We start from the raw sequence: 11,405 nt of genomic DNA, 5'->3' as shown, positions 1-11,405 counted from the left end.
ATTTTGTAACGTAAGATCGTCTGGAGGAGTTTCAGTCTGGCCATGAGGAGTTGTGATGAAAGGACGATTACTGGTGGCGCGCGTAGAATCACGCGGCGCCCTCAGAAACTGTTGTCCCTCATTAACATCCTCACGTTCAATATCCTCCAGAACTTGATCAACATTATGAACGCCAGAAACCATGGTGAAAATTGGTTTTTATATATAGATCTGATGAGATCTGATTGCCGTTGTAACAGTGGATGGCGCCAATGAAGAAGCGTGGATCGACTCACTGGTAGACGATCTACTTTCCTCGGGTGTGATTATGCAATTTCACCGATGGTTTCTCTTGGATCTGGGTTCTTCCACCTACAAAATGAACAGCACCGTCAACTTACCCCTCAGAAAGGGACAGAGGGGTCCTCTTTGGGGTAACCCTCCGGTGTGAGAATAAGTATTTGTGGAGAAGATAATAATGTGAGAGTAAGGAATTTAGAGTGTATTGCTTAATAGCTGAATACTCTGTGATTGTATGTTATCAGGTGATATTTTATCTTTCCTTGTGGAGTTGATGCTGTATTTATAGTGCTAGGGTTTCCACTGATTGGGCTCAGACCCAATTAGGGTTTTGTTGGCCTCCTCCAATTGTTCTGCGCCACGTGTCCTCTGGGACACCTGGTGCTTTCTCATTGGTTGTAATCACGTGGTAGCACATGTGTCATGCTGAGTTGTCCACCTTTCATTAGGCAGCTGTCAACATCAGCATATTCTTATTCCTTAAAAAGATACCTTCTGGAAGGTTGTCTGACGTGCACAATCAAGGTTGCCCTAATCCTGATTTGGATAAGGACGAGGTTGATTATGTGCATGTGTGATATGCGCCAATCCTGAGGATGCGCGAGGTCTTCTCTTTATTCTCACGCGCAGATGTTTCATGCGCAGATGTGATATGCACGAGCATGTGATATGCGCCGCGCGCTGATGCGCCACGCGCATATGTGATATGCGTGAGCATATGTGATGCGCGAGCATATGTGTGCCTGGGCATATGATGCCTGAGCATATGTGGTGCCTGGGCATATGATGCCTGAGCATGTGTGATATGTGCCATGCGCATATGTTTTGGCTTTGTGACTTCGTAATGTCTTGATTTCAAGCCTCTTGTCTTTATCTTGTGGGTTGACCCGCCTTGCTCCGTGTTGAGGCGGGTACATACCTCTTCAGCAGCTGCATCGATGTCCGTGACCGAATTTCTCCCCACATTGAAAGCACAAACCTTTTATGACTCAAAACTATTTATCCTCATCAGAAATGCGAAGAAGGGGAATGTATGAAGGGGTTTCGGTTGGGTTTTGGAGGTTGAAGAAGTCACGATCAATGAAGTGGATTTGGCGGTGACGGTGGATTTCAAATTCTGCCGAATCGGTTGTAATCTTACTTTGATTTGAATTCTAACGCTAAACTCATAACACTGTAGACTGTGCGAGGTTTGTGGATTCGAACATCCGCCCATAGTTCCTCCTTCAACCCGTTTACGAATACTCCCATCAAGCAGTGTTCGGGCTAGTTTGAAACCCGAGATGATCGTTTAGCAAACTCCAACCTATATTCTTGGACCGATCAAGTTTGTTTGATGCTACAAAGAAACTCATCCGGGTTTTGAAACTCTGCAGGGCCAAAATTTTTGGTAAAAGCCTGAACCATTTCTTCCAAAACGGTGATTGGCTGGTCATTAGAGAGCCAAAAATATAAGTCCAAAGCATCACCCTCTAAGTGCATTGAAGCTATCTCAGCCTTCTCGTAATCAAGTATTTGATAATATCTGAAATATTATTCAGCTTTCAGTAGCCACCTGCGAGGGTCTTCCCGCTAAAAAAAAGGGAACTCGATTTTGTTATAGGTTCTATATGGTTGTCGAACCCTCCACGAACTTTCCCCTCCATCATCAAAGCGGTTAAACCGAATGTGTGGATTCCATTTAGGATTGTTTTGTGATTTGAGGGTTACGACATCGTCTTTCAAGCTTTCAAAGGAATCCAATCGCGAGGCAATGGCTGTCAGTTGGGCTTCCATTGAATCAAGATTAGAACCCCCTTCTGGTGGGGTATTGTTGCTCGGAGTTTGCACCATCATTTCCCGGAAATGGAACGAATGATAGAAAATGGAAAATTATATTAACTGAAATAGGAAAAACAAAGGATAGATGGCCTGATTCGAGATAGGCGAATCTCCAGATACTAGAACACAATAATCATAATACTCGACAATGAAAGGAGATGACTATAGGCCTATTTATTCTTATGGATTGTTGGAAGCTTCCCCTTTAATTTAGCCTTTGAAATAGTCGCTGAAGTTAGACCTAGAGTTAATTTACGATAATTGCTTAAGTTAAGCTTGGAGATAATTGTGCATTTGACTGAGTTGATCAATTTGGACTCCCATCTCTGTACATTGACCCTTCCAATTAGGTTTTATCATGATATGTTAATAAATTGTGTTTTTGTTAATTATTTAGTGCCTGAAAAGAGCAACATGCATGTTGTTTGAAGCAAATGTTCCGGCTGAAAGGTTTCCACTTTGTTGTCGAAGCCCACTTAAAGGTACATTAGCAGTTGTTGAATTTCTTGATCCAAGTGTGCCCGCCATATTGGTAACATTAAGATTTCCATGTAAATTATGAAGCCCTTGAACATATCCTATAAACAGAACTTCCCAAGTAAGATATTCACATATCATAAGCCAAATAGTGGTGACATATAAAGGGTGCCATATAATTTTACACATAAGAGATGATAACCAGTAGAGCTAACTAACCACTTTGATGAAAACAAGGGAGGGTGCACCAAATTGAGCTGAGAAAGATGCAGATAATGGCCACCGGTGTTTCCTTCAAAATTTGTAGCTGATACGTTCAAAGATGACTACACCAAAATGCATAATAACTTGGTTATAACCAAAAACAGAACATAACCGTTTACCAGGCAAGAAAGACTACAATAAGATTTATGTGAAAAATATTCCAGTGCATTATTAAGTAACGTTGACAATGCAAATATGCCAAAATGTCATGTAGAAAACTACGCGTCACCCAATAAAAGCTTTTAACTCTAAAGCTTTGTTAATGCTTTATTAGCCTATTATTTGAAAAGAACAAGATTGGAGGTGCAAGTTAAAAAATATACAAAAGAAAGTAAGAAACGACTAATATACAAACAGATGCATAGAGAAATTATATGACATGACATCCAATTTTTCAATGACGAAAACACATGTCATAGGAAGCATATAAAAATACTCTGATTTTTATCTATATTCGTATTAGTGAAGTAACTATAGCCCTAAACCAAGGTGTTCAAATGTTATGATCCATAAAAACGTAGAAATGCCTTAAGGATATAATATTACAAATGACATAATACGACATAAAACAAAACATAGTAACACATGCTTGGATAGAACTTATTGTAACAAATGTAAACTCCATCTTGTTTAAGATAAAATCACTAATTCATTATTTTCATATATTTGTTCTCAGGCAGAAAATACAAAACATTTTCATATATTTGTTTTCGGGGAGAAAACATAAACCATTTTCATATACTTGTTTTCGGGGAGAAAACACAGACATATTCTTATACTTGTTTTTTGGAAGAAAATACAATGACGCATTTTATATTGTTGTAATTTCTTATATAGCACAAGTGTAAACTAGATGCCCTCTATATCACATAAAGTCCTTGCATACTTTGAACCGTTAGAGATGGGATTCTTGCGGGGTATTATTGAGTAGAACTACTGGGTTTGACAAACCCCACCGGGTTAGTCGCGCTAGCACGACGGAGATGTCGTCAAACAGGTGTTTTATTGACCTAACTACATACGCCAGTGTTGGTGATAGACCTGGTAAAAAGACATACATCTTGCCAGCTTCAGTTCATCGTCTAGTAGCTTGTAAATTGGTTAGCTACCCCGATATATATTTTTAAATGTGTTGAATCTACTTATATTTTTTTTATATATAACTTATGAACTCACTTGCTCAATTACCGTCGATCATTAGATATCACTAATTAGGGATGCATAATTACCAGTACTGAAATGAGTCTGTTCCGGTACCAAGTTTTTATAAGAAACTCAAAATCAGTAGCGGTGTTTACCAGATTTTTGGCTATGACACTGGTATCAAACCAAATATTTTTGTACCAGTACCAAGGTTTTAACAAATCAGGATCAAGAAATTTGAAATCGGTACCGGTACCATACCAAACTCATCCCTACCGCTAATAATAACCGTTCTCCACTAAAGGGTCAAGCTAATGTATACCACAGTTAACATGGATTGGTCATTTTCATACAACTTTTCATTGGCCATGTTAATCTGAAGCAACATACAGTGCAACCTTGGCTAAGTGTGTTGCCTCTAGGTTTTCATAGCAAGCTCAATTGTTTCTCAAGTCCCGGATCGATAATCAACACACAAACTAAACGAATAACTCTCGTTTATATTAATAAGAAAATATAACTCAAAAAACTGATTACAAATCTCTCAAACCCTAACTCGGTTTGACTCTTGATGAACCCTAACTCGGTTGCATCTAGATGAACCCTAACTCGGTTACATCTCGTGTGTGTCTCTAGATGAACCCTAACTCGGTTGCACCTCACAGCACCACCTCTAATGTCTAACCATAACTCGGTTTATATAGACTAACCTAACTTGCTAGCCAAGACATTACCGGATATAATAAAACCTAATTATTGGGTTGGGCCTTACACTCGGGCCAAGCAACAATTGAGCCAACAATCACCCCCGCAATTGTTGTACCCGAGTCACCCAACTCACCCCTTAATTTCCTACTCGAAATTGGCGGGTCTTCAACTTCACGCTTGTCATCATTCTCTTGATTCTCCCGAGGTTTTTCATGATCTCTTGCAATGTTCTTTCGGCTCCACTTGGCTAGAAGACACACTTGCTTTGTTTGATCATTACACGCCTTCCCTTGGGCTTGAATCACTTTCTTGACCACGCGTTTAGTTTTTTGAACACTCTTCTTTGGAATTTGAATTTTGGAACATGGATCTTTGATTGGAATCTGACTGGTAACCGGCTTGTCTTCTTTCAGTCCAATACTTTGAAGATCCCTACCTGCAAAATTCTTCATTCCAATGATAGCTCGTTTACCGGGACTTGTTATCTTGAGGCTAATCTTGTATAATCGATTCTTGGTCCTTGTCACCTTCATCAAAAGCTTACCTGCATCATCTTTAATGGTTAGCAAATCGTGTTTCATGTGAATCTCGCATCCACCTTCTGTTGCTTGACCAAGACTTATGATATTGCACTGTAGGCTCGGAATGTAGTAGACATCGGTCAATAAACGTTGCTCCCCCGTTTTTCCTTCAATTAAGACCGATCCTTTTCCCTGAATATCAATACAAGATTCATCTCCGAACTTCACCGTTCACATGACTTGTTCATTCAAATCATAAAAATATGCTTTATTACTCGTTATATGATTCGATGCCCCGTTGTCGAGATACCAAACATCTTTCTCCATCAGCTCGGTTTCGAAACGCTTTGGAATCACACCATCTTCATTCAGAAAAACGGTTTTCTGATCGCCTTTAATCATAAATAAACTTGGATCAAAATCATCAATTTTGTTCAAATTAGATTCTTCATTTTTCTTCATACGTTCTGGACACGTAGACGCAAAGTGACCGTACTCATCACAACGGTAACACTGAACCTGTGACATATCCTTCCTTCTCCATTGACGATCCTTTCTTTGACCCGCATACCTTGACCCACGATGTTAACCATCTCGGTTTTCACAACCATCTTGATCCTCATCCTCTCGGTCTTGACCTCCGGTTTCCCGGCCTCTTCCACGTCCCTGTGAACTCGGCCAACCCTTACCTCGGCTACCATACTGATCATACGACTTGCCTTTGTAATTACTTTCCGACCGTTGAAAAGTAACTAACCTTGTGAATTTGAAGCGTGCTCTCTCCCTCGTAGACGTTCCTCACATGCCTTAAGTCTTCCAATAGCATCTTCAAACCTCATACTATCGAGATCAACCGTTTGCTCGATTGAGGCTACCAAGTTGAAGTATTTGTCTAGAACCTCGTCAAGTAATTTTTTCACCAATACATCTTGCTCGAATACGTGACCAAGACCCGTTGCCTATGAAACCATACCGGTTATTTTTCCCGCCAAGTTGTCAACAGTCTCGTCTTCCGCTATCTTGAGTTTCTCAAATTCACTTTTCAACGTCAGTAGTCGAGCCTTTTGGACTCGCTCGGCCCCAACAAACTGTGCCTTCAAAGCCGCCCATATTTCTCGAGCATTCTTGTATTGAGAAACCTGAAGAAGAATATTACCTTCCATGACTTGGAACAAAAACGACCTTGCCGTTTTATTCTTCTTTGCATCAATAGCCGCACCCTCATTCGGTTGAACAACTTCCCATAACTCTTGATCATCTAAGATCGCTTCCACCACAATCACCCATGTGATGTAATTAGTTCCGTTCAGCTTTGGAACCTGCAACGATATCCCCCCACTCGCTTTGGGTTGGATTATCGACTCTTCTTTGTTACCTGTCATTGACGCCGTTGAACACCCTTGCGCCACTTCGTTGGAACAAATACAAACCAAACGACTAGCCCTGAACAACTTTCAGAACTGAACCCACTTGCTCGTAATATAAAGTATATCAAACCCTGGTTAAAACCTAACTCGTTTAACCCAATAAAATATGAACTCTGAATTAAACCGACTTGTTCAACTCAAATAAAAACCCAATGATCAAATAGTCTAGTTTAACCAAAAACACTCAAGCTGTTGAACCAAAATAAAATAAATAAAACACCTTAACTTATGTTTGTTGGGGAACTTCGTGACCTGTGCAAATAATTCAAGAATAATGTATGTTGACTTTTGTGACTTGTAATTGTTTAATCACAACTTCAATTCTTTTTCTCCTTTATTCGCACACAGGGAACAAAAGAACACCAACCACATAAACTATAGTTCATCATAAGTTTAATAATGTCGGTTCATCATAAGTTTAATCTGTTCAAAGGTTTTCATAGCAAGCTCAATTGTTTCAACACGAGTCGGTTCATCGTAAGTTTAATCTGCCAGTTCACCATAAGTTTAATCTGTTCAAAGGTTCATCATAAATTTACAACACAATTCAAATTCCAACAGATTTCATGAACCAAACGGGGCCTAAGATTTACAACCAACAGATCAAGGATTTTGTACTCCTATTTGTCCATATAGATCGCTAAGTTGACCAGAATTATCAAGTAATTGTGAAGGTGATCCGAATGTTTGTTGTACTACATTTTCTATGATCTCATTTACCACTTCTTCACCGATCCTATGCAACCCATAGGAGTTCCCATTTGCTCCACCTCCTAAATTAATGTCGTTATATGTGTTAAGATTAACGATAAAAAATAATTACATCAACGCTCGGAAATAAGACCTAACCTGTAACAATTGGCATGTTTGTGTTGGCAGGCTTTCGTTTCTTAAGCAAGATGATATAAACACCAACGACGACCCAAACGAGAAAGAAGGCAGGGATAGTGGTGCCGAGTACCATTGGTAGCGAGCTGCTTTTCTTGTTGGTGCTCCCGGGAGAAGAGTTGACGGTCCCCGGAGAACTCGAGCATGACTTACCATAAGTACACAATGCAGGATTTCCCGTAATACTATTTACAATTTGAATGTTTTATAACTTCAATATTGTAAAAGAATATGTACATATTTAACAAAAACAATATATGACAAATAACTTACGTTAATTTCAATTTGTGGTTCGTTGATAACGTAGTGGGTACGCTTCCACTAAACTGGTTATATGCCAAATTCCTACAAAATAACATTTCTTTTATAGACGACTAGACGAGGACTAACTAGTAGTACAAATGTAAATCTAAAAGTACAAAACTCATATATTGTATAGAAGATTTGAAAACACCTTCGAATTCTTTGGTGTATAGGTTTAAAATTTGTAGACAAAAACATAAATGTAAGATTCAAACATAAATTGTATTTGGTTAACATGAGTTAATTAAGTTCGTTACAATACAAACACTAAATCCGGAAATAAATCTATAAGAGCCCAAAACATTATCGACACACATACAACTTATGATCAAATCGATACATATTCGGTGTTATTGCTAATATTCGATCGTTACGGTACTGAGTTATTGACACTAAACCCAAATATTAAAATTTAGTAAAAGCACGAAATACTCATATATCTTATAATACAAAAAGGTAACATATTTAAAATGACGTTTATTCGGTTGGTAAAACTTGGACGTTGCAGTGGCGAGCCGACGCGAATTCTTTCGGTGTTGGTTACATTCGTCACGATAACATAACTAAAATAAATAACTTACATTAAGCAAAAAAAAAGAAAAAAAACATTAAAATAGTCGAAAAACTCTGCGTCTCTGAGCTTCGATATGTAGTTTGATTTTTATATCGCCAATTTTGGAAGTGTTTTCATATATCTTATTGTACCTAGTGATAATAAAATAGACTTACAAGTTTTGGAGATTAGGCTGCCAAGGAAGCTAGGAATTGTTCCGGTCAAAGTGTTATTGTGCAAATCACTACAATATAAATAATCAAATAAGAAACTGCAAATAAATTTGATTAGATCTTGTTAAATTAATTGAATTTCTAATATTATTGTTCTAATCAAACCAAACTGATGATTTTTTCAAAATTTGATGAAGTTCAGCAATTTAACTCACATGATCTCAAGAGCATCCATGGAGCTAATATCCGGAAATTCACCCGAAAGATCAAAACTGTCAAGATACCTGCAACCCAATTAAATCCAGCTTAATTCCCTTTGTGACGAAAATATGCAATATTACCCAAATATTATCCTACAAATCCATAAAAGTTGTAATAATTTACAATGAGGTAACGCGAGGTGTAGCGTCGTCGCTGCAACTGAGCCAATCCCACGAGTAAGGTGCTGGAAGGCAAGGGTCGCCACTCCAACTTCTTAACACGTCAAATGTTGTTTGTAACAAAGCTAAAGCTTCCACTGTTTTATCATAAAAAGTCATTAGAAGTTTAGAAATTAGAATTACGTCTCACATAAAAAACGCAATCTTAATAAATATTCCTAAGAAGATGGAATTCCAAAGTGTTGCTTACCATCATTGCTATCAGTACCGCCCGTTAAAACTTCGCTAATTTTAAAAGCCTCGGCAGCATTTATGATAGGGGGGTTATCAGAATTGGTACTAGCAACTAAAGAAATGTTGGTGAAAGAGTCAACTTTATAGTTATTAAGGTCCCGTACAAGCACAGCACCATAAGGTGGTGATATTGGGAGCTGTAAAGAATCACTTCCGGTGGTTGTCGTCTCATAAATACTAAACGATCTAGTTTGAGTAGAACCAAGATCAGTACCCTCTGAAAAGTACATGGTTACATAGTAGAGGTCATTCGAAGGGGAAATGTTGAACAAAATTAATGGATCGGACGTCATTTTAACTGTGGCTGCATTTTGTAAAATCCCCATCGGGGGATTATTTGGTCCGGTTGGGTCGATAAAAAGTGCTTCGCTTGTGACACTATTAGTCCCAGCAGAGACAGGTATCCATATTCGGTCATAAGGATCATTCGGAAATCTGAAATATACATTTGTCATATATGATAAGGGAGCTGATAACCTGAAACGTTAATTGCTTAAAAAGAAAAAAAAAATCGATTTTTGGAACCAGCTAGCCAGCTAATACGTTACTAACCAACGAGATCAGTTAAATTAACTTTCAAAATATTATGATAGAAAGTTATCAGGTGTTTGGTGGTGCAGCTTGCAAGTTAAAAGAAAATATAAAACAGAGAATTTAGACATCATACCTTAGGGATTGACTAGCACCATAAGAATTTCTCAAGATTAAGAACAAAATCCGATTCTCGTCAGCATCGCCATAAACTTCTGAGTCGACGCTACGAATTTCAAGAGCCGACATAAACGAAAACTGGTTGGGCTTGGTTTGAGCTACACACACGCTAACCGCATCTCCTTTTGCAACATAAGTTGCTTCGTACCATATCAGCCCCTTTAGTAAAGTCTGAACGGTGGTCCAAAAGTTTCCATCAAAGTGTAGATCGAAAGTGGGAGGACTAGATAATCGGTCATAGTTTCCATAGTTGAAACTCGCTCGAACTAGAACTTTTTCTCCTTTTGTAACCGGGGTGGAATAACCGTTCTTTTTCCGAGTTGTGAAAACCCTGAGGGTGTCCATGATCGGCGATATTGAGTTGCTAGATTGAACCACTCGAGCAACACCATTTGAGACTAGTGTGTTGTCTGGAGTCCAAACTATGAAGTTTGAGTCAGTCTTAAACTCGGATTCCCTGCAGTTTATGCTCATAAACACTACAATCATAATCATGAAGTCACATTATCTAGTTTAACGGTGAATTGTAAACATAAACCCGAAACAAGACTAACGACTAAGGTTTTAACATGGTGTATTGCTGTGCATACACTACTTAAATTTAGTCATCTAAGCCAGGTGACTGCGTATAAGATCTGTTTTTCAAAATTTTCCTAGTTATGGGACAACTACGATAGTAGGCGATATACCTGATCCTCCCTTCTTCAACTCTTTCTAGTTAAATATTAGATCGATAACATGATCACCAACGAACATGTAATCATAATTTTATAAGTTGCTTACCACTGCCGGAAACCGAAAATGCCAATAGAGGCAAGAGAAGAATCGGCAGCAACTTGAAAGGTCTAGCGGCCATAATATTGTGTTATAGAAGAGATATAGAGTTGAAAGCTTGATTTGTGAGGTTATTTATATCAATATGCATGGTCCATCTCGTTAATTGGTTGTCCTATAAATGATAAGTCTTTTGAGCGTTTAGTCGAGTACAAAATTATACTTGATCGATCACCATAAAACCGTGTGACAAGGTACCTTTCGTAGTAAGATTAATTAGAATTAAAATGCTAGGTTTTTATAGTCGTTCACACAGTTTTTTAGTTTTATGTTATAATCATAGATTATCGTATTTTTGTCATTTTAATTAAAAAAACACATAAAAATTGAAAGGTACATATTTTCTTGAAAGGTACATCAATTATAAAACCTTATAATCTATATGTTTTTCATAGTGGGATATTGGATTTTGATACTCACAACTTTCACCCTTGACTGATAAAACTCTCAATTTCACTACTACACAATTGGGCTTTTGCGACCACAGTTACGGTCGCAAAGCGGTAGCAATTACCCTATTGCGACCATATTGCGACCATATTGCGACCAAAAATGGGTTGAAAAACACACGTCGCTATTGCCTTGTTGCGACCAAGTTCCGACCGCTACTATGCTTTTGCGACCAAAAT

General features: G+C 38.3%; 1 protein-coding gene and 1 non-coding gene across 2 annotated transcripts; one reads left to right on the top strand and one right to left on the bottom strand.

Moving 5' to 3' along the window:
- The first annotated feature begins 2,796 nt into the window (after window positions 1-2,796).
- LOC143634015 (small nucleolar RNA snoR35) lies at window positions 2,797-2,875 on the top strand. The gene has a single exon (XR_013153773.1). It is a non-coding gene; the product is annotated as a small nucleolar RNA snoR35 (small nucleolar RNA).
- Window positions 2,876-8,633: 5,758 nt separating this feature from the next.
- On the bottom strand, window positions 8,634-10,798 carry LOC143634007 (uncharacterized protein At1g24485-like). Its single transcript, XM_077102199.1, has 4 exons — window positions 10,726-10,798; window positions 9,899-10,421; window positions 9,188-9,666; window positions 8,634-9,074 (listed from the first exon to the last, which is right to left on the bottom strand). The coding sequence occupies exons 1-4, from the start codon at window positions 10,796-10,798 to the stop codon at window positions 8,938-8,940; spliced, it is 1,212 nt and encodes a 403-aa protein (XP_076958314.1). The 3' UTR covers window positions 8,634-8,937.
- Between the last annotated feature and the right edge of the window lie 607 nt (window positions 10,799-11,405).

Source organism: Bidens hawaiensis, unplaced genomic scaffold, assembly GCF_021521415.1.
Source record: "Bidens hawaiensis isolate Kalapana, Puna unplaced genomic scaffold, B.hawaiensis_p1.1 tig00006961_1, whole genome shotgun sequence".
NCBI lineage: Eukaryota > Viridiplantae > Streptophyta > Magnoliopsida > Asterales > Asteraceae > Bidens > Bidens hawaiensis.
Note: the sequence above shows the minus strand (reverse complement) of the source record. Positions and strands in the feature narration are given on the sequence as shown.

What these genes read in the sequence shown, in the direction of transcription:
- LOC143634007 (XM_077102199.1), bottom strand. Translation starts at nt 10,798, where the DNA reads ATGGCCGCTAGACCTTTCAAGTTGCTGCCGATTCTTCTCTTGCCTCTA. An exon ending in ATTTTCGGTTTCCGGCAGTG is followed by an intron (nt 10,422 to 10,725) that starts GTAAGCAACTTA and finishes TTATGATTGTAG; the next exon opens with TGTTTATGAGCATAAACTGC. An exon ending in CGGTACTGATAGCAATGATG is followed by an intron (nt 9,075 to 9,187) that starts GTAAGCAACACT and finishes ATGATAAAACAG; the next exon opens with TGGAAGCTTTAGCTTTGTTA.